Source organism: Pipistrellus hanaki (genome assembly GCF_964339955.1).
Source record: "Pipistrellus hanaki genome assembly, chromosome: 15".
In the NCBI taxonomy this organism is placed as follows: Eukaryota; Metazoa; Chordata; class Mammalia; order Chiroptera; family Vespertilionidae; genus Pipistrellus; species Pipistrellus hanaki.
Genome location: NC_140517.1, coordinates 50,031,490 through 50,054,436, shown reverse-complemented (window position 1 = coordinate 50,054,436; position 22,947 = coordinate 50,031,490). Strand labels below are relative to the sequence as shown.

Below are 22,947 nucleotides of genomic sequence, written 5' to 3'. Positions count from 1 at the left end.
CCTGGAGGTGGTTCTCTTGCAAGAGGGGGTGCTCCCCCTGGAGGTGGTTCTCTTGCAAGAGGGGGTGCTCCGCCCGAGGGGTGCTCCTGCAAGAGGGGGTGCTCCCTCTGGAGAGGGTGCTCGGTCCCCGGGGCGCGGCCCGCTGGGGCACGGCCGGTGCTGGAAGAACGTGCCGGGCGCCCGCACCCCAATGCACAGCCCGGGGTCCCCTCCCCGCGCCCCCGCCCGCCCGCGCGGGCGCTCCTCCGGGCAAAGGAGGGTCCAGAGGCCGCGACCGGGCGGGCTGGGCGGGGCGGGCGGGGCGGGCGCCCGGGCCTCCACTTCCTCCTCCTCCCGCCGGGACCTGCCCCGGGACCTGAGGCCGCCGGGCGGGCGGGCGGGGAATGAATGCCCGCTGTCCGGCCCGGCAGGTGCACCGGCCGCACTGGTCACCGGCCGAGCGCGCAGGTCCCCGCGGGCATGGCCGGGGCCTGGGGGGGCCGCGGGGCCTGGGGGCGCCTGGTGCTGCTGGTGAGTGGGGCCGGGGGTGGGGGGGTGGGGGGGGAGGTGCGGTCCAGGGGGAGGGCTCAGGGCGGGTCTGAGGGTGGGACTGGGGTCTCTAAACCGCGTCCTGAGGAAAAGGGGGAGGGTTCCCCGGGGAAGAAAGCAGGTGTCCAGGTTCTGGGATTGTTGGGGAGTCTCACACCTGGGTCTCAGGTGTGTCCTGTCCCGGGTGAGAGTGAATTCTGGTTAAAAGGCCCTGCAGTCCCAGCCCCCAGCCCTCCTCCCTCAGACCCAGGCCCCCAGCCCCTCCTTCCTCAGACCCAGGAGCCCAGGCCCCCAGCCTCCTCTCTCAGACCCAGGCCCCCAGGCCCCCAGCCTCCTCCCTCAGACCCAGGAGCCCAGGCCCCAGCCTCCTCCCTCAGACCCAGGAGCCCAGGCCCCCAGCCCTCCTCCTCCCTCAGACCCAGGAGCCCAGACCCCCAGCCCTCCTCCCTCAGACCCAGGAGCCCAGGCCCCCAGCCTCCTCCTCCCTCAGACCCAGGAGCCCAGGCCCCCAGCCCTCCTCCCTCAGACCCAGGAGCCCAGGCCCCCAACCTCCTCCCTCAGACCCAGGAGCCCAGGCCCCCAGCCCCTCCTCCCTCAGACCCAGGAGCCCAGGCCCCCAGCCTCCTCCTCCCTCAGACCCAGGAGCCCAGGCCCCAGCCTCAGACACCATCAGACCAGGTGTCTGGCCTCTGGTCTCCAGCCTGTCTCTCCCCAATTCCCAGTTTGTTGGTGACTTTTATTCTTTGCTTTCCATTATTATTATTTTCATCATTATTATCATTATTATTATTATTATCATTATTACCAGCGATACGTTGCTTGCTTTTCTGCTTCTGGTCGGCCTTGCTTTTGGGGAAGTGAAACCATCGCCTTATCGCTGGCCTGGCCTTCTCCCAGCGGGCGGAGGGCAGGTGTCCAGCCAGCTCGGCCCTGCGCCCCGCCCCGCCCTCCCCACACCCCGCAGGGGCAGCTGGCCTTGGGGTGACCTTTGTCCGGGCGGGGCCTGGGGGAGGCGGCCCCCGGCTGTACCTCTGTGGGGACTGGGCCGGGAGCCCCCAGTCTCCCCGGCCTGGAGGGGAGGGGGGGCTCTGACTCTGCCCCCCGCCCCTCTCCCCCGTCCCCCAGGGCCTGTGCGTCTGGACCGGAGCCGGGACAGTGGGTGAGGACTCCTTGGCGAGTCCAACACCTACCCCGCCAGAGAGCACCTGGAGTCCACCGCCCACCCAGCCAGGTGGCACCTCCAGTCCACCGCCCACCCCCCCAGGTGGCACCTCCAGTCTCCTGAGTGAGTCTGCGGGAGGGAGGGGGCGGTCTCCATGGAGGGGGCAGGGATCCCTGGCAGGTGCCGGAGGGGGTTAGGCCAGGCCCCCAGCCTCCTCCCTCAGACCCTGGCCTCCTGTTCCCAGCACCGGGCCCCGTGAGGAAGCTGGCCGTGGAGAATCAGACCAGCAGCTCCATCACTCTGCGCTGGGAGCCGCCGGACCCGAGCCCAGAGAACCTCACCTACTGGGTCCGGTGGGCCGGAGAGGACGGCGAGAACGAGACCGGGAACACGACCGACGTCACGTACACAGCAGAGGGACTCGAACCCGCGTCCCGCTATGCGTTTTCCGTGTGGGTGGAGGCAGGTGGAGCCAGCAGCAGCGAGGAGACCCTCAATGCCAGCACAGGTGAGAGCAGCCCCCGCTTCATCTGTTGTGGTGGTTGTTGGTGTGTGTGTGTGTGTGTTTGTGTGTGTGTGTGTTTAATAAAACTTTTTTTTTTTTTTTTAGCCCTAGCCAGTGTGGCTCAGTGGATAGAGCGTCGGTCTGCGGACTGAAGGGTCCCAGGTTCGATTCCGGTCAAGGGCATGTGCCTTGGTTGCGGGCACATCCCCAGCAGGGGGTGTGCAGGAGGCAACTGATCGATGTTTCTCATTCATGTTTCTAACTCTCTTTCTCTCTGTAAAAAATAAATAAGATATATATATATATATATTTTAAAAGGGTGTTTTTTTTAAAAATATATATATTTTATTGATCTTTTGCAGAGAAAAAGGGAGAGGGATAGAGAGTTAGAAACATCGACCAGATGCCTCCTGCACACTCCCCACTGGGGATGTGCTAGAAACCAAGGTACATGCCCTTGACCGGAATCGAACCTGGGACCTTTCAGTCCGCAGACCGACGCTCTATCCACTGAGCCAAACTGGTTTTGGCTAAAAAGAGAAGCTTTTAAAAATTTATTTATGTTTAAATCCTCCCCCGAGGATATTTTTCCATGGATTTATATTGTTATTTTTAAAAAAATATATTTCTTTGTGGATGTCAGAGAGGAAGGGAGAGAGAGAGGAACATCAACGATGAGAGAGAATCATGGATCAGCTGCCTCCTGCTCGCCCCCCACTGGGGATGGAGCCTGCCACCCGGGCCTGTGCCCTTGACCAGAATGGAACCCATGACCCTTCAGGCTGATGGCCGATGGCTGATGCCCTATCCACTGAGCCAACCGGGCTTGGGATCCTTTGTTTGTTCATCCTCACCCGAGGATGTTTCTTTTTATTTTTTATAATATATTTTTCTTGATTTTACAGAGGAAGGGAAAGGGGGAGAGAGAGAGAAACATCAGTGATGAGAGAGAATCATGGATCGGCTGCCTCCTGCACGCCCCCCACTGGGGAATCCAGCCCACAACCCCGGGCCTGTGCCCTGACCGGGAATTGAACAGTGTCCTCCTGGTTCTTAGGTCACCGCTCAACCACTGGGCCACACTGGCCGGGCACGGCTGCCATTTTGGACGTGAGGGTCTAGCCCCCGCCCCAGGCTTCCTGGGCCCAGCGGGAAGGAAGGCCTGCTCCTGGGGGCCCAGAGCCCACGGCTGAGCCCCCCTCCTGTCCCCTCCTCAGCCCCCAACCCTGTCAGGAACCTGATGGTGGAGAATCCGACCAACAGCTCCATCAGCCTGCGCTGGGAGGCCCCGGACAATCGGAGCTACACCTACTGGGTCCGGTGGACGGGGGACGATGGCAAGAACGAGACCCAGAGCACGACCGACGTCACGCACACGGTGCAGGGACTCGAACCCGCGTCCAGCTATGCGTTTTCCGTGTGGGTGGAGGCAGGTGGAGCCAGCAGCAGCGAGGAGACCCTCAATGCCAGCACAGGTGAGAGCAGCCCCCGCTTCATCTGTTGTGGTGATTGTTGGGGTGTGTGTGTGTGTGTGTGTGTGTTTAATAAAACTTTTTTTTCTTTAGCCCTGTCTGGTTTGGCTCAGTAGATAGAGCGTTGGCCTGCGGACTGAAGGGTCCCAGGTTCGATTCCAGTCAAAGGCATGTACCTTGGTTGCGGGCACATCCCCGGTAGGAGGTGTGCAGGAGGCAGCTGATGGATGTTTCTCTCTCACCGATGTTTCTAACTTTCTATTCCTCTCCCCTTCTCTCTGTAAAGAATCAATAAAATATACATATTTTTTTAAAAAACAAAAGTTTATAAAAATTATTCATTTGTTGATCTTTACCCGAAGATTTTCCATGGATTTATATTTGTATTTTTAAAATAATATTTCTTTGTGGATGTCAGAGAGGAAGGGAGAGGGAGATAGAGACATCAACGATGAGGGAGAATCATGGATCGGCTGCCTCCTGCTCGCCCCCCACTGGGGATGGAGCCTGCCACCCGGGCCTGTGCCCTTGACCAGATTCAAACCCATGACCCTTTAGGCTGATGGCCTATGGCTGATGCCCTATCCACTGAGCCAACCGGGCTTGGGATCCTTTGTTTGTTTATCCTCACCCCAGGATGTTTCTTTTTATTTTTTATAATATGTTTTTCTTGATTTTACAGAGGAAGGGAAAGGGGGAGAGAGAGAGAAACATCAGTGATGAGAGAGAATCATGGATCCGCTGCCTCCTGCACGCCTCCCACTGGGGTTCGAGCCCGCAACCCCTGCCTGTGACCTGACCGGGAATTGAACCGTGTCCTCCTGGCTCATAGGTCAGTGCTCAACCACTGAGCCACACTGGCCGGGCACAGCTGCCATTTTGGACTTGAGGGTCTAGCCCCCGCCCCAGGCTTCCAGGGCCCAGCGGGGAAGGAAGGAGGGCCTCCAGAGACCACAGCTGACCCCCCTCCTGTCCCTCCTCAGCCCCCAACCCCGTCAAGGGCCTGACCGTGGAGAATCCGACCAACAGCTCCATCAGCCTGCGCTGGGAGGCCCCGGACAATCGGAGCTACACCTACTGGGTCCGGTGGACGGGGGACGATGGCAACGAGACCCAGACCAGAAACACGACAGACGTCACGCACACAGCGCAGGGACTCGAACCCGCGTCCTCGTACCGGTTCTCCGTGTGGGCGGAGAGGCACGGAGTGCCCAGCACCGAGCAGACCCAGGAGGCCTCCACAGGTGCCGCACCCCGTCCGATGGCGGGCTCGGAGTCAGGGCTGGGAGCTTTCTAGGCCACCATGCTGGTGGGGGATGGGATGGTGTTTGGACCTCCTGATAGGTGGCTGCACAATCACTGAGCCACACTGGCCGGGCATGGCTGCCAGTTGGACGTGAGGGTCTAGCCCCCGCCCCAGGCTTCCTGGGCCCAGCGGGAAGGAAGGTCTGCTCATGGGGGCCCAGAGCCCACAGCTGACCCCCTCCTGTCCCCTCCTCAGCCCCCAACCCCGTCCAGAACCTGACCGTGGAGAGTCAGACCAACATCTCCATCAGCCTGTGCTGGGAGCCGCCCCTCGGCCCCGACCGGAGCTACACCTACTGGGTGGAGTGGACTGGTGGCGGCGGTGACCCTGGGACCCGGAGCACAGCAGACACCAGTGTCACAGTGACCGGACTAAAACCAGGGTCCGCCTACGAGCTCGCCGTGTGGGTGGAGAACTGGAATGTCAGCAGCTCCCGGACCCTTCTCCGCGCGGCCACAGGTGACGGGGGTGGGGGTGGGGTGGGGCATTTGTTTTGTCCTCATTGTCCTGCTGTGTTTTGTTTTTTTGTTTTCATTTTCTTTTTAAAAATATTATTTATCGCCAAGACCGGTTTGGCTCAATGGATAGAGCGTCGGCTTGGGGACTGAAGGGACTCGGGTTCGATTCCGGTCAAGGGCATGTACCTTGGTTGTGGGCATATCCCCAGTAGGGGGTGTGCAAGAGGCAGCTGATCGATGACTCTCTCTCATCGATGTTTCTAACTCTCTATCTCTCTCCCTTCCTATCTGTACAAAATCAATAAAATATATTTTTTTAAAAATATTATTTATCTCGGAGAGGAAGGGAGAGGAACAGAGAAAGACATCAGTGATGAGAGAGAATCATGGATCGGCTGCCTCCTGCACACCGGGGTTTGAGTCTGCAACCCCAGGAATCGAACCGTGTCCTCCTGGTTCTTAGGTCAGTGCTCAACCACAGAGCCACACGGCTGCCATTTTGGACTTGAGGGTCTAGCCCCCGCCCCAGGCTTCCTGGGCCCAGCGGGGAAGGAAGGAGGGCCTCCAGAGACCACAGCTGACCCCCCTCCTGTCCCCTCCTCAGCCCCCAACCCCGTCAAGGGCCTGACCGTGGAGAATCCGACCAACAGCTCCATCAGCCTGCGCTGGGAGGCCCCGGACACTCAGGGCTACAACTACTCGGTCCGATGGATGGGGGACGATGGCAAGAACGAGACCCAGAGCACGACCGACGTCACGCACACGGCGCAGGGACTCGAACCCGCGTCCTCGTACCGGTTCTCCGTGTGGGCGGAGAGGCACGGAGTGCCCAGCGCCGAGCAGACCCAGGAGGCCTCCACAGGTGCCGCACCCCGTCCGATGGCGGGCTCGGAGTCAGGGCTGGGAGCTTTCTAGGCCACCATGCTGGTGCGGGATGGGATGGTGTTTGGACCTCCTGATTCCCAGGTGGATGCACAACCACTGAGCCACACTGGCCGGGCACGGCTGCCAATTGGACGTGAGGGTCTAGCCCCCGCCCCAGGCTTCCTGGGCCCAGCGGGAAGGAAGGTCTGCTCATGGGGGCCCAGAGCCCACAGCTGACCCCCTGCTGTCCCCTCCTCAGCCCCCAACCCCGTCAAGGGCCTGACCGTGGAGAGTCAGACCACCAGCTCCATCAGCCTGCGCTGGGAGCCGCCCCTGGGCCCCGACCGGAGCTACACCTACTGGGTGGAGTGGACGGGTGGGACCCGGAGCACAGCAGACACCAGTGTCACCGTGGATGGACTGGAACCCGGGTCCGCCTACGAGCTCGCCGTGTGGGTGGAGAACTGGAATGTCAGCAGCTCCCGGACCCTTCTCCGCGCGGCCACAGGTGACGGAGGGGGGGTGGAGGGGGGCATTTGTTTTGCCGTCATTGTCTCGTTTGTTTGTTTTTAATTGATTTTTTTACAGAGAGGAAGAATGAGGGATAGAGTTAGAAATATCGATGAGAGAGAAACATCGACCAGCTGCCTCCTGTACGCCCCCCACTGGGGATGTGCCCACAACCAAGGCACATGCCCCTGATAGGATTCGAACCAGTCCGCAGGCCGACGCTCTATCCACTGATCCAAACCGGTTTCGACTGGTTTTTTGTTTTTGAATATATTTTTATTGATCTTAGAGTGGAAGGGAAAGGGGGCGGGGAGAGAGAGAGAGAGAGAGAGAGAGAGAGAGAGAGAATAAGAGAGAAACATCAATGATGAGAGAGAATCATGGATCGGCTGCCTCCTGCAGGCCCCCCATTGGGGATCAAGCCTGACACCCGGGCATGTCCCTGGCTGGGAATCGAACTAGGACTTCCTGGTTCATACATAGACGCTCAACCTGAGCCAGGCTGGCTGGGCTATCTCTTGATTTTAGAGAGAGAAGGGAGGTGGGGGTGTGGTGGTGAGTGAAAGGGAGAGAAATACTCATTTGTAGTTTCTCTGAATGGAGTCATTGGTTGATCCTTGTACGTGCCCTGACCGGGGATCAAACCCCAACCTTGGCATAGTGGGATGACCGACGCTCTACCCACTGAGCTACCTGGCCAGGGCCAGGAAGTGTGTCCGAACACACTGGCTGTGCAGGGAGCAGGGACATGACTGTGCTGAGGGGACGAGGGGCGGGCAGACCTGACCCTCTCTCTGTTCCTCCTGCCAGTCCCCAATGCAGTGACAGGTCTGTGGATCCGGGACCAGAACACCAGCTCCATCAGCCTGAGCTGGACGGCTCCCCAGGGCCCAGAGCACCCTCCCTACACCTACTGGGTCTCCTGGGCCCTGGAGGGCGGGGCTGCCGCTGGGCCCCAGAGCACCCCGGATACCGGGATCACCGTGGGCGCAATGGAAGCTGGGAGCTTGTACACCTTCACCGTGTGGGCCGAGAGGTTCGGGCTCAACAGCAGCAGCGAGACCCTCACATGGGCCACAGGTGAGACCCCGTCCAGGTCTGTGCCCAGCACTCCTGGAACTGGGGGGAAGAAGGAGTCATGATGGTGGCGTGTTTCAACATGGAAATAATTTATGGTTGGGTTCACCACAACATGAGGAACTGTATCAAAGGGTAAATATTTGATATGCAGAAAGTCTTATGTATATTTTATTGATTTTTTTTTTTTTTTACAGAGAGGAAGGGAGAGGGATAGAGAGCTAGAAAATTCAATGAGAGAGAAATAGCCATCAGCTGCCTCCTGCGCACCCCCCACTGGGGATGTGCCCGAAACCAAGGCACATGCCTCTGATTGGAATTGAACCCAAGACCCTTCAGTGCAAAGGCCAATGCTCTATCCACTGAGGCAAACCGGTTTTGGCTGGTTTATGTTTTTGAATATATTTTTATGGATCTCAGAGTGGAAGGGTGAGAGAGAAAGAGAGAAAGAGAGAGAGGGAGAGAGAGAAACATCAATGATGAAAGAGAATCATGGATCGGCTGCCTCCTGCAGGCCCCACACCAGGGATCAAAAGCCTGACACCCAGGCATGTGCCCTGGCTGGGAATCGAACTGGGACCTCCTGGTTCATATATGAATGCTCAACCACGGAGCCAGGCGGGCCAGGCTATTTCTTGATTTTAGAGCGAGAAGGGAGGTGTGTGTGTGTGCGGTGAGAGAAAAAGAGAGAGAGAGGTGAGAGAAAGGGAGAGAAATACTGGTTTGTGGTTACCCTGGACACAGCCATTGGACGTCAGCCTGAGCTGGGACTCCTGGGACTGGGAGCACTCCTGGGATTGGGGGGAAGGGGAAGCATGATGGGGGCATGTTTCAAGTTTCTTGGGAGATGATATTTTATTGATTTTTTACTGAGAGGAAGAGAGAGGGATAGAGAGTTAGAAACATCGATGAGAGAGAAACATCCATCAGCTGCCTCTTGCACACCACCCACAGGGGATGTGCCTGCAACCAACGCACATGCCCTCAACCGGAATTGAACCTGGGACCTTCCAGTCCTCAGGCCGATGCTCTATCCACTGAGCCAAACCGGTTAGGGCATGATATTCAGAATGTCTTAGGCGATCCCTGTGAAAGGGTCTTTCGACCCCCTGAGAACCGCTGAGCTAGACAGTCGCCCACAGCTTGTCCTGGTGAAATGGCGGATCCAACAGCCTGCAGGTGTGGGTCCCCAGTGTGAGAGGAAGCAGAATTGCCCCAGGGACTAGGTGCAGTCTGATGCATGGGACCTGGAACTCTTCCGTCTTTGGCCGTTTGGGCTAAGACTGAAGTCCACAGAAACGTCTAGAAACGTGTTGTGTCTGGAAGGGTGGTCCTGCGGGAAGCCAATTCCAGCATGTCATCATTGCATGAGTTTCACCAAAAGGTTGATGGAACTTGAGACTCAACAAGGGCTGAGCCACATATGTAATCACCTGTGGGAATGGCTGAAAGGCACTTCCCCCAAACCTAAATAGGATGAGTGTTTGCTGCCAGATAGCTCAGGGCTTCTCAATCTACATGTTATTGCCTCCTACTGGCCAAACACCTGAACAGCTGTGGGCTATTCCCCAGTCTGACAATGCTTCTGTAAACCCTACCCTTTGAAGTGTATTATCTCCACTTATTGCCTTAGGACAAATTGTGCTAATAAAAAGCAAGGGTCCTAAGACAAGGAGCAGTCTTTAGCTCCTTTAGCTCAAGCTCCTCTGACCCCCAATGCCTTTCAAAATTATCTTTCACCTTTGGAGTCTTATTTAATCTACACACAGCCTTTCTCCAGATTGCTGAACCCTTCTAGAGGCGGGAACAAAAACCCTGGCATGATCCCCACCTCTTTCCTGTGGTTCACCCTCCTTGGGAAATCGGCCAATCCGATGACTGGGACACCTCAGCTCTGCAGGGAAGGTGGCGTGAGGGGCCTTGGGGTTCTGCCCCTTGAGTTGTCTGTCTCCATTCCCAGCTCCCAATGAGGTCACAGCTCTGCAGAATACAACTCAGACCAACAACTCCATCACCCTGCAGTGGGAGGCCCCTGCAGACCCCCACGCTCAGTTCTACATGTACTGGGTCCGGTGGGCCAGGGGGGTAGATCCCCAGAAGGAGACAGAACCCCAAGGACACAAGGTCGACCAGATAGCCAACACCAGTGAGACTTGGTATGAGGTGGAGACCCTGGAACCCGGGACTCCATACAACTTCAGCGTGTGGGCAGAGAGGAGTGGTGTAACCAGTTCCAAACAGAGCCTCCATGCATCCACAGGTGAGATGGGCCCCCTTTTACCTGTTTGGGGTTTTGGGGGGGGGGGGGGGCCAAGGAGAACTTGTGGGTGGTAAGAAGTGAGTGGACTACAAATCCCAGCAGGCCATGGGGCCCTGGCTACATAAGCTGCAGTGATTCAGAGAGTCCAAGGTCTCATGGGAGTTGTAGTTTGTGGGGACCAGTTGTGAGTCCATTTGGGAATTTAGAAAGCAAGGGATGAAGAAGTATTTTGGTTTGGGGAAGGGAAGCCTGGGCTCATGGTCGCTGCCATGGTGACGCCTGGGAGGGATGGAGCACCACCCTGGCTGGCACCTACCGGCTCCCCTTGTCCCCTCCTCCCAGCCCCGGACCCGGTCACCATCACCTGCACCAGCTCTGGTGGCTACGGGCTTGTCCTGACCTGGACCTGCCCCCCGGGTGGCTACCAGGCCTTCGAGCTGCAGGTGGACGGTCAGGGGAGCCCCCGGGTCATAGCCTCCTGCGGGAAGAACGTACCCGTGTCTGACCTGCAGCCCGCTCAGTCCTATGAGGCCAGAATCTGGACCGTCTGGGATGGGCTGCGGGCTCCAGCGGCCTCGGTGACCTGCCGCACGGATAGCGCAGGTGAGCGCAGCCCGGGGGGGCGGGAAGTCTCTCCAGACCCCACAAAGGCCCTGGGGTGGGAGGGTCTTACCTTCCCTGGGGTCCTTCTCATTTGCTCGTTTTGCTTTGTTTTCTGCTTTCTTTAAAACAGTTCTATTGAGCCGAAGCCAGTTTGGCTCAGTGGTAGAGCGTCGGCCTGCGGACTGAAAGGTCCCAGGTTCGATTCCGGTCAAGGGCATGTACCTTGGTTGCGGGCACATCCCCAGTAGGGGGTGTGCAAGAGGCAGCTGGTCGATGTTTCTCCCTCATCGACGTTTCTATCTCTCTATCCCTCGCTCCTCCTCTCTGTAAAAAATCAATAAAATATATTTTTTTAAAAAATTAAAAAAAAATAAAACAGTTCTATTGAGATGTAAGTCACATAACAGAACTCACCCATTTATTTATTTAATTCTTTATAATACATTTTTTATTGATTTCAGAGAGGAAGGGAGAGGGAGAGAGAAACATCAATGTCTAGAGAGAGAGAATCACCGATCAGCCGAAACCCACACACCGCCCCCACTGGGGACCGAGCCTGTAACCCAGGCATGAGCCCTCGACTGGAATCGAACTTGGGACCCTTCAGTCCAAAGGCGGACCCTCTATCCACTGAGCCAAACCGGCTAGGGCAGTGGTTGGCAAACTCATTAGTCAACAGAGCCAAATATCAACAGTTCGACGATTGAAATTTCATTTGGGAGCCAAATTTTTTTTAACTTAAACTTCTTCTAACGCCACTTCTTCAAAACAGACTCGCCCAGTCTGTGGTATTTTGTGGAAGAGCCACACTCAAGGGGCCAAAGAATTGCATGTGCAGTTTGCTGACTATGGGGCTAGGGCACAACTCACCCATTTAAAGTGTACAACGAACCCTCGCTGGTTCAGCTGAATGGATAGTCAGTCAGCCTGCAGACTGATGGGTTCCAGGTTCAATTCCAGCCAAGGGCACATGCCTGGGATGTGGGCTGGATCCCCAGTAGGGAGCATACAGGAGGCAGTCAATCCATGATTCTCTCTCATCATGGATGTTTCTCTCTCTGTCTCCCTCTCCCTTCCTCTCTGACATCAATAAATACATATCTTACATAATAATAGACAAACATGTAAGTTGACCGTGCCTCCACCACGCCCACCAGCCAATCAGGAGCAAGTATGCAAATTAACCTGACAAAGATGGCAGCTACTTTGCATATGCAGACAAGGAGGGAAGACTGAAGGCCAAGCGTGAAGGCTGCAGGCTGGCTCTGCTGCGGCCTGAGGCTCTGTTCTGGTCCTGGGTCCCAGGTGTGGGGGGAAAGCTGGTGCTGGCAGCCAGGAGAAGGAATGGCTATTGCAAGAAACTTCATGCAACAGGCCTCTAGTTTAAAAATAAAAATGGGCTGAAACGGGTTTGGCTCAGTTGACAGAGTGTCGGCATGAGGACTGAAGGGTCCCAGGTTCGATTCCGGTCAAGGGCATGCACCTTGGTGGCAGGCACATCCCCACTGGGGGGTGTGCAGGAGGCAACTGATCAATGTCTCTCTTTCATTGATGTTTCTAACTCTCTATCCCTCTCCCTTCCTCTCTGTAAAAAAATCAATAAAATCAATAATGGCTCCCGTGCCTCCTCCCCCAGGGGTCATTGCCGGGGCCATTGTCGGGGTCCTCCTGTTCCTCACCCTGGTGGGTCTGCTGGTCTTCTTCCTGAGGAGGTGAGACTGCCCAGGGCTGACCAGCACCTGGAGGGGGGCCGGGGAGGGTGAGACCACCCAGGGCTGACCAGCGCCTGGAGGGGGGCCGGGGAGGGTGAGACTGTGCCCAGGGCTGACCAGCGCCCGGAGGGGGGCCGGGGAGGGTGAGACTGCCCAGGGCTGACCAGCGCCCGGAGGGGGGCCGGGAAGGGTGAGACTGTGCCCAGGGCTGACCAGCACCTGGAGGGAGGCCGGGGAGGGTGAGACTGTGCCCAGGACTGACCAGCGCCCGGAGGGGGGCCGGGAAGGGTGAGACTGTGCCCAGGGCTGACCAGTGCCCAGAGGGGGGCCGAGGCTGGATCTGGACAGCTGGTCCCACCCTCACCGCCTGGGCCTTTCCTCCCACACCCTCTCCCAGGTATAAGAAGAGCCTGAAGGAGCCAGCACTCAGGTGAGCCAGTGGTTGGGGGAGCATCCGAAAGGATCACTGTCAGGCCAAATCGAGGGTGTTCGCTGGGCACTGGGTGGGCCAGAGGGCAGGACCAGAGACCCCCTCCCCCCATTGATGGGAAAGAAACATCGATCAGCTGCCTCTTGCACAGCCCCCACTGGGGATGTGCCCGCATCCAAGGTACATGCCCTTGGCCCGAATCGAACCGGGGACCCTTCAGTCTGCAGGTCGACGCTCTATCCACTGAGCCACACCCATCAGGGCTCAGGTATCTTTTGGAGACACTGCTTTCCATTCTCTCTCCCGGAGTGGAACTGAGGAATGAAAACCACATTGTTATTAATTATCATTACTTTATCCCACAATCCCGCTTTGGGGGGTTATCTGGAGGGAAGACAATCACTCTGTTGGAAAGATACACCAACCGCCCTATGCACTGCAGCGTTGCTCACGGTGGCCAAGCTGTGTCGACCGAAGGGGAACGGAGAGAGAACGTACGGAACAGCCCTGGCCTGTGGCTCAGGGGGTGGGGCGCCATCTGGGGCTTTAGGGGTTGCTGGTTCGATTCCCTGTCGGGGCACATGATGGGGTTGGTGTTCAGTTTTCACGCTGGTGCTTCTGCTGCTCTCTCCCTCTCCCTTTCTCTCTCTAAATAAAAGGAAAGATTCGCTTAGCCTTAAAGAGAAAGGGTGCAGCCCTCCCCGCCAGCACCAGGGACCTACCTGGAGGGTCATGCTGGGGAGGTCCGTCAGGCAGAGTGAGGCAGATGCTGTGGGATGTCACGGACATGTGGAGCCTCAAGACAATAATAAGAAAGCGAATCATAGCCCACGCTGGCTGGGCTCAGTGAATAGAGTGTCATCCTGTGGACTGAAGGGTCCCAGGTTCGATTCTGGCCAAGGGCACATGCCTGGGTTGCAGGCTCGAACCCCAGTAGGGGGCATGCAGGAGGCAGCCACTCAATGACCCTCTCTCGTCACTGCTGTTTCTATCTCTCTCCTCTCTTCCTCTCTGAAAACAATAAAGAAATATATTTTTTAAAAATGGGAAAAAGACAGAATCCAAGATGGCTGCCTGGGTAAACACCTAGCCGCAGCCGCACACAATAATTTCAATAAAATACAACTAAAATATAAAATGGACATTACCCAGAACTACAGGAAAGTCGACTGACTGGAAATTCTACAACGAGAAGCAAGGAGAAAACCAGAAGAAAGCTCGGAGGAGCTGTAAAAGCCTAAGGTATGGAGACACGCGGCGCGCAGAGAGGACGGAGCCGGAGAGGAGGGGGAGGCTGAGTGCCTGGCTGGCGTTCCCTAGCGGGAAGGAGATAAAACTCTGAATGTGCTGGGCCCCAGTTCTGACTGCTCTGAACCCCAGTTCTAGGCCAGACCCTGGGGACCCAGGCTCATCCACAGGGAGCCGGGCTGTAAGGCGGAACCCCTGGGGAGCGGCAAAAGGAGGTCCTGGCGGTGCGCACAGTGCGCCCAGAGAAGGGACGGTCGGCTGTGCCGCGGGATTGCCCTGGCAGGAAGGAGACAGGGGCTCCAGTCTGCTCTGAATGCGACCTCCAACTCCACTTCCAACTGAACTGAACCCCAATACGGGGCTCATTGGGGGAGAGCCTAGACTGTTTGGCGGAAGGTGAAAATCGAGGGCACCTTTCTCTCAGAGGCGCTTGCAAGGAGTACTGAAGGACCCTGAGACCCAGGAGCCGCATAGGGCGGGGCTGACGGAAGCCAAGGCTGTAGGCTCCACCCTGAAACCCGCCCCATCTGTAGCTGTGAAATGCGACAACAAAATAGATCACAAACGAAAGAAATGGAGGACAAAAAGCGACTGGATATAGAGTTCAAATCTACGCTTATAAGGTTTTTCAAGAATTTCCTAGAAAAGATCGATAAGACCTATGAGGATATGAAAAGAGATAAACTAGAATTAATAAGGAATTAACAAGAAATGATAAGGAATCAACAAGAAATAATAAGGGATCAACAAGAAATAAAGAACACATTGTCTGAAATAAAAAATATTATGCAGAGTCCTAAAAACAGAATGGAAGATCGCAAGAATCAAGTCAAAGATTTGGAACATAAAGAGTCAGAAGACACTCCTCCACAGAAGCAAGAAGGAAAGAGAATCCAGAAAATTGAAGATAATGTAAGAAACCTCTAGGACAACTTCAGAATTATGAGGGTCCCAAAAGATGAGAGAGAGCAAGATATCGAAAACATACTGAAAGAAATAGTGACAGAAAACTTCCCCCACCTGGTTAAAGAATTGGACTTACAAGTCCAGGAAGCGCACAGAACTCCAAACAAAAGAAATCCAAAGAGGACCACACCAAGACACATCATAATTAAAATTCCAAGAGCAAAAGACAAAGAGAGAATATTAAAAGCAGCAAGAGCAAAGCAGGTAGTTACCTATAAAGGAGCACCTATACGATTGTCAGCTGATTTCTCAACAGAAACCATGCAGGCCAGACGGGAATGGCAAGAAGTATTCAAGGTGATGAATAGTAAGAACCTACAGCCAAAAATAATCTACCCAGCAAAACTATCCCTCAGAATCGAAGGTCAGATAAAGAGCTTCACTAATAAAAAAAAAAGCTAAAGGAGTTCATCAACACCAAACCAGAATTATATGAATTGCTGAAGGGGGTTCTTTCAGAAGAGAAAGTAAACAAAGATAAAAATTATGAACAACAAATACGTAACTATCAACAAGTGAATCTAAAAACCAAGGAAATTTAAAAAAAAATCTGATGAACAATATTAACTGTTGAATATAATAGAATCAGAGGTATGGAAGGGGAGTGAACTGACGATTCTTGGGGAAAAGGGGAGAGGGGGGCGTGGGAAGAGACTGAACATAAACTGTGCACCTATGGATGAGGACAATGGGGGGTGGGGAAAGGGCAGAGGGTGGGGTGGGAACCTGGTGGAGGAGAGCAATGGTGGGGGGGGGGAAGGAACATTTGTAATAATATGAACAATAAAAAATATTTATTTTTTTAAAAATGGGAAAAAGAAAACGAACCACAGAGGCAGAGCGTAGATGGGCGGTCGCCGCGGCCGGGCGGAGGGTGTGGGCCCGTGGGGGGGGGAGGCGTCAGGGGCCCCGGGCTTCCGGTTATGAGCTGCGTCCGCTCCGGAGGCGTGGACAGCAGTGACAGCACTGTCCTCCAGCCCCAGGGCGCGGGCTAAGGCGGCTAAAACCTGTTTACATCCCTCCCGCCCCCAGCTTCCGAAGGGACATCCCTGCGGCCGACTTCGCTGACCATGTCCGCAGAAACGAGAAGGACAGCAACTGTGGCTTTGCTGAGGAGTACCAGGTGGGCGGGGGATGGGGCAGGGGAGCAGCAGGGGGTGGGAGGGGAGAGGAGCAGCAGGTGGGTGGGTGGGGGTTGGGCAGAGGGGTGGGGGTGAGGGTGGTCAGGGGAGCAGCCGGTGGGTGGGTGAGGGTTGGGCAGGAGGGTGGGGGTGAGGCAGGGGAGCAGCAGGGGGTGGGTGGGGAGAGGAGCAGCAGGTGGGTGGGGGTGAGGCTGGTCAGGGGAGCAGCAGGGGGTAGGGTGGGGAGAGGAGCAGCAGGTGGGTGGGGGTGAGGGTGGTCAGGGGAGCAGCCGGTGGGTGGGGGTGAGGGTGGTCAGGGGAGCAGCAGGGGGTGGGTGGGGAGAGGAGCAGCAGGTGGGTGGGTGGGGGTTGGGCAGGAGGGTGGGGGTGGTCAGGGGAGCAGCAGGGGGTGGGAGGGGAGAGGAGCAGCAGGTGGGTGGGTGGGGGTTGTGCAGGGAGGTGGGGGTGAGGCAGGGGAGCAGCAGGTGGGGAGGACAGGGCCTCAGCTGGCCCACAGGCCCAGGCAGACCCCCCCCCCAATGGGATTGAACAAAATCAGCATCAAGAGCCTGCCCACTTGCACAGACACCCTTGGCCCTCCGGCAGGGGGGGGGGCAGCAGAGGGGTGGGGGTGGGGCAGGGGGCAGCAGAGGGGTGGGGGTGTGGCAGGGGGGCAGCAGGGGGGTGGGGGCGGGGCAGGGGGGCAGCAGGGGGTGGGGGTGAGGCAGGGGGGCAGCAGGGGGGTGGGGGCGGGGCAGGGGGGCAGCAGGGGGGTGGGGGCGGGGCAGTGGGGTCTGTGGCGGGGCCCGTGTCAGGCGCCCTAGAGACACACGTTGGGTTTCCCTGACACGCCCTCTCTGGGTGGCCCTCTTGCCCCCACCGGCTCCCACATCGCCCCCAGTGCACACCCGCTCCATTCCTGGGGGACACAGGCCTCCAGGGCACAAGGCGGACGTGGGGTGGGGAGGGCAGGGGAGCCTGGGGGTGTCCTTCGGGGAAGCCGGAGGAGCCCTCACACCGTGCACCCCCCTCTGCCCGCGCCCCAGCGCCTGGCCCTGGAGAGCCACGGCCAGTCCCAGACGGTGGCCCTGGCCCCGGAAAACAGCGCCAAGAACCGCTACCGGAACGTGCTGCCCTGTGAGTCCGGGTCTCACACGTGTTCGCTGACGTCAGAGCGGGAGGGGGAGGGGCGGGGAGAGACGCATCCATGAGGAGAGGGAATCAGCATCCGCTGCCTCCTGCACGCCCCACCCTGGGGTCGGAGCCCGTTGCAACCTGGGCGTGTGCCCTTGACCGGGAATCGAACCGAGACCTCCAGGTTCATAGGTCAACAGGTTCATAGGTCAACGCTCCACCCCGGAGCCACCTGTGCGTCTTGAGCTGCTGCTGGCTTTGTCCCAGGCATGACGTTGCCAGGACCCTGGCCCTGGCCAGGCCCTTACCCCCTGGGACATGAAGGCTCCGCCCCCGGCCGGTCCTTCAGCTGAGGCTCCGCCCCCTGGGAGCTGGGGTGTGTGTGTGTGTGTCTGTCTGTCTGTCTGTCCGCCCCTCAGCCTGACTCCTGTCCCCCTCTCTGCCCGCCAGACGACTGGTCCCGCGTGGCCCTGCGGTCCCTCGGCGGGGCCCCAGGCTCCGACTACATCAACGCCAGCTTCATGCCCGTAGGTCCCTCCGGGCTGGGAGCAGAGAGGGTGGGAGGGGCCTCGAAGCTCAGGGCCGGAGGGGTCACCGCTGCCCGTGTCTCCCCTCCCTTCCCCAGGGTCTCTGGAGCTCCCGGGAGTTCATTGCGACCCAGGGCCCCCTGCCCCAGACGGTGGGCGACTTCTGGCGCCTGGTGTGGGAGCAGCAGAGCCACACCCTGGTCATGCTGACCAACTGCGTGGAGTTGGGCCGGGTGAGCAGACGCCGGCGGGGGCCCCCGGGGGACAGACCCCCGAGCTCCATCCGTAACCCTCCCCTAACCCCCGACACTGATTCCACCCCAGGATTCCCTCCCGTGGGACCCCAACCTCCCCCATCGCCCCCAGCCCACCCCCGTGTCCACCTGTGGGGTGAGGCCGATCGCAATGACCTTGGGACCGATGGCTCCTGCCGGGGCTCTTGTCCCTGCATTAAGAAGGGGTTCAGCTGTATGTGGGTCAAGCAGGAGTCCAAAGACGAAAGATAGTTTTGAAAGGCATTGGGGGGGTCAGAGGAGCTTCAGCTAAAGGAGCTAAAGACTTCTCCTTGTCTCAGGACCCTTGCTTTTTTTTTTTTTTTAATATATTTTATTGATATTTTACAGAGAGGAAGGGAGAGAGATAGAGAGCTAGAAACGTCAATGAGAGAGAAACATTGACCAGCTGCCTCTTGCACACACCCTACTGAGGATGTGCCCGCAACCAACGTACATGCCCTTGACCGGAATCGAACCTGGGACCTTTCAGTCCGCAGACCGACACTCTTACCACTGAGCCAAACCGGTTTTGGCAGGACCCTTGCTTTTTATTAGCACAATTTTTCCTAAGGCAAGGTGGAGATAATACACTTCAAAGGGTTGGTTTTCATACAGAAGCATTGTCAGATTGGGGAATAGCCCACAGCTGTTCAGGTGTCTGGCCAGTAGGAGGCATTAACAAGTAGACTGAGAAGCCCTGAGCTGTCTAGCACCAAACACTCATCCTATTCAGGCTTGGGGGACGTGCCTTTCAGCCATTCCCACAGGTGATTACATATGTGGCTCAGCCCTTGTTGAGTCTCAAGTTCCATCAACCTTTTGATGAAACTCTTGTGATGATGACATGCTGGAATTGGCTTCCCGCAGGCTCCTCCTGGCCAGGGTGGACCTGCATACAGAGCCGCCATGGGGAGGGGCCTGGCCAGGTTCCCTGGTCGTCCCACACCCCCAACCCTGTGCCCTGACCCTGCGGTCCTTCCCCAGGTGAAGTGTGAGCATTACTGGCCCCTGGACGACCAGCCCTGCACCCACGGGCACCTGCAGGTGACCCTGGAGGGGGAGAAGGTGATGGAGAACTGGACAATCCGAGACCTGAAGCTGAGACACGTGAGTCCCCCCACACCCGCCACCTCAATCCCTGCCCCACCGAGGGCGTTCCGGGAAGTCCCCTCCCCACAACTCCCCGGAACCACGGGGTGCCCCAGGGATGCCCCCACCCCCCACCCAGTCCGCAGCCAGGCCCCCTCCCCCGTTCTGAGCTCTCCCTCCCCCACCAACCCCGGGTCTAGATGCAGGAGAAGAAGACCCTGTCTGTGCGACAGTTCCACTACATGGCCTGGCCGGACCACGGGGTGCCCCACTCCCCGGACCCCTTGCTGGCCTTCTGGAAGGTGCTCAGGCAGTGGCTGGACAACACCCCCGGGGGAGGCCCCCCCATCGTGCACTGCAGGTGAGGACCAGCCGGACCCCGTCCCGGGGCCTCCGCGCCCTGACCCGGGCGCCCTCTCCCAGGGGAAGGGCGAGCATTCCTTGGGAGAGGTGCCTCCTGGGGTTATCTGGGTCCAAGGGAACCGGTAGAGGAGGGAGAAGGGGATGGAGACAGAGGGAAGGGGGGCAGCCTGAGGACCAGGGTCCCGATGAGAAGGTGGGAAAGGAAATGAGGAGGTAAAGGTGGAGAAGGCCTGAGGGAGGAGGAGGAGGAGCAGGGAGGACGGTGGAGAGCAGGAGGAGAAGCCACCGAAGGCCTGGAGAAGGATTTGAAGCCCCTCCTTGGGCTCCTGTCCCAGCCTCTGCCCTCCATCCGGTTCCTGTTTAGGCCGGAACCCCACACGTAACATTTCACCGAATCAGAGGAGGGTGAGGAAGGGGTGCTTCTGAGTGACAGCCAGTCTCTGCTTGGGGCTCGCTGTCTTTTTAGAGAGAGAGAGGAAAGGAGAGGAAGAGGGAGAGAGAGAAAGAGAGACATTTCCTGCCTCCTGCACACCCCCCATTGAGGACTGAGCCTGAAACTCAGGCATGTGCCCTGACCGGGAATTGAACCGGCAACCTGCAACCTTTTGGTGCACTGGCCAGGGTTCTTTGGCTTATTTATTTATTTATTTTTTATTGATTTCAGAGAGGAAAGAAAGGGAGAGAGCGATAAAAACATCAATGAAGCTGAAACCGGTTTGGCTCAGTGGATGGAGCGTCGGCCTGCGGACTGAAAGGTCCCAGGTTCGGTTCCGGTCAGGGGCATGTGCCTTGGTTGCGGGCACATCCCCAGTGGGGGGTGTACAAGAGGCAGCTGATCGATGTTTCTAACTCTCTATCCCTCTCCGTTCCTCTCTGGTAAAAAGTCAATAAAAGATATTTTTAAAAAGAAACATCAATGATGAGAGAGAACCATTGATCAGCTGCCTCCTGCACGCCCCCCTCCTGAGGACCGAGTCTGCAACCCAGGGCATGTGCCCATTGACCTGAACCGAAATCAGGACCCTTCAGTCTGCAGGCCGACGCTCTATCCCCTGAGCCACACCATCCAGGGCCCGCCTGGTGCGCTTAACCTGTCTGCCTGCCAGATAGTGCGCTCACCCCTGCCTGGTCCCCGCAGCGCGCCCTCTGGAGGCGCCTCCGCGGACTGCAGCCCCTTCCCCAGGGCCGAGGGGTGGAGCCTCGCTGCTCGGGGCGTTGACTCCGGCGCTGAGCTAGAGCCCTAAAAAGGCTTGAAGTGCTGGCTGGGGAGATGCGGGCGGCCTCGGAAGCGCAGGCCGAGTGAGAGAAGCCAGACGCGGCAGGTCACCGCGGGCGGCCCCGTTTCCATGCAATGCCCAGGGCGGGCCCGGGAACACACCGGCGGTTGCCGGGGGCCGGAGGCCCAGCAGAGCGGGCATGAGATGAGTGTTTGGGAAACTGGCCGGAGGTCATGCTTGCCCAGCATTGCCAACGTCGCTGCATCGTTTAAAGGGGTGAATGTTATGTGTAAATTTTATTTTATTTATTTATTTTTAAAATATATTCTATTTTATTTTTATTTTTAACAATATATATATTTTTATTGCTGAAACTGGTTTGGCTCAGTGGATAGAGCGTCGGCCTTCGGACTGAAGGGTCCCGGGTTCGATTCCCGTCAAGGGCATGTACCTTGCTGTGGGCACATCCCCAGTGATGGGTGTGCAGGAGGCAGCTGATGGGTGTTTTTCTCTCTCATCGATGTTTCTAACTCTCTATCCCTCTCCCTTCCTCTCTGTGGAGAATCAATAAAATATATTTATAAAAAAAATAAAATGAAACCCCTCCCGTGACCTGACCCCTCCTGTCCCCGCCCAGCGCCGGCGTGGGCCGCACGGGCACCCTCATCGCCCTGGACGTCCTGCTGCGGCAGTTGGAGTGCGAGGGCCTGGTGGGGCCGTACAGCTTCGTGAAGAAGATGCGGGAGAGCCGGCCCCTGATGGTGCAGACCGAGGTGACCGGGTCTGCGGGGTTTGTGCGTGTGTGTGCGTGTGCGTGTGTGCGTGCGCGTGTGTGCGCGTGTGTGCGCGTGTGCGCGCGTGTGCGTGCGTGTGTGCGTGCGCGTGCATGCGTGTGTGTGCATGTGTGCGTGTGCGTATGCGTGCGTGTGTGCGTGTGCGTGTGTGTGCGTGTGTGTGTGTGCGTGTGTGTGTGTGTGTGTGTGTGTGTGTGTGGTGGCGGGTGGAGGTGGAAGCCGGGGTCCAGCAGGCCACCACCGCTCAGGGGACCATCCCTCACCATGCTCCCCCCCCAACCCTCCCCAGGCCCAGTACGTCTTCCTGCACCAGTGCCTCCTGCGGTCTCTGCAGCAGTCGGCCCGGCCCCCAGCCAAGAAGCACAGCGCCATATACGAGAACCTGCTCTTCGAGAACGATTCCGCCCTCGACGTGTAGGGGAAGCTGAGACCCCGGCCCACAGCCAGGCTCGCACTCGGGATCCGGACTTCAGCCCAGATGACTGGACCCCCTGGGAGAGCTAGGGGCTGGGGCCCCAGACTCCTGGGCCCTGGGGGGAGGGGCTGTCAGCCCTGGGGGAGAGAGGTCCCGGGGGAGCCAGGATCCGGGTTCCATGAAGGAGGGGAGGGGTGGGGGCTGGGATGTCCTAGTTCCCGGCGGGAGGAGGGGACCAGGGCCCCTTTGAGCTGCTGGATTCTGGGAAAGGGAGGAAGGAAGGAAGGAAGGATGGAAAGATGGATGGAAGAAGAAAGATGGAAGAATGGATAGAAGGATGGAAGGGTAGGTGGAAGGAAGGGTGGATGGGTGAATGGATGGATGGATGGATGGAAGAAAGGATGAATGGATGATAGGTGGATGGATGGAAGGATGAATGGATGAATGAATGGATGGAAGGAAAGGTAAGGGTAAGAGCCCGGGATTCTGGCCACCCAAGGGGTAAGGTAGGCAGGATCCTCCAGTTTACTCCAGAAACCAAATCTCCAAAGACCTCAGGTTTCCCAGCACCCACGCCCTGTACATACTTTCCACCCCCTCCACCCCATAACTTATTAAATCACTCTTCTCTGCAGAAATGCCGACCCCGGTGGGTTTCTGGGTCCGGCACTAATCTGGGGGTGGGGTTCTGGGGTTCTGCTTTCTCAGGCTCTGCGGTGAGTCCTAGGGAGGTGGCTAGAGGGACCACAGGTTTGCACCTGAACAAAGAGCAGGTGTGGATGGCGGGGAAGGCTGCAGGCCGAATCCCGCACCCACGGCCACGTGGACGGGGTTTCCTGGGGCTTATGTCCTGGGCCTGGAGGCAGGGGGACCTGGAGGGGGAGGACTCCTGGGGGACACTTCCACAATGA

General features: G+C 57.7%; 1 protein-coding gene across 1 annotated transcript; it reads left to right on the top strand.

The window, feature by feature from the left end:
- Window positions 1-362: 362 nt before the first annotated feature.
- On the top strand, window positions 363-22,671 carry PTPRH (protein tyrosine phosphatase receptor type H). The gene is made up of 21 exons (XM_084906290.1): window positions 363-510; window positions 1,654-1,813; window positions 1,935-2,198; window positions 3,413-3,670; window positions 4,651-4,911; window positions 5,169-5,432; window positions 6,036-6,293; window positions 6,555-6,803; window positions 7,616-7,885; window positions 9,843-10,142; window positions 10,485-10,745; window positions 12,382-12,457; window positions 12,855-12,887; window positions 16,134-16,224; window positions 17,269-17,359; window positions 17,807-17,883; window positions 17,982-18,116; window positions 19,143-19,265; window positions 19,448-19,608; window positions 21,465-21,600; window positions 21,911-22,671. The coding sequence occupies exons 1-21, from the start codon at window positions 388-390 to the stop codon at window positions 22,037-22,039; spliced, it is 3,720 nt and encodes a 1,239-aa protein (XP_084762416.1). The 5' UTR covers window positions 363-387; the 3' UTR covers window positions 22,040-22,671.
- Window positions 22,672-22,947: the final 276 nt, after the last annotated feature.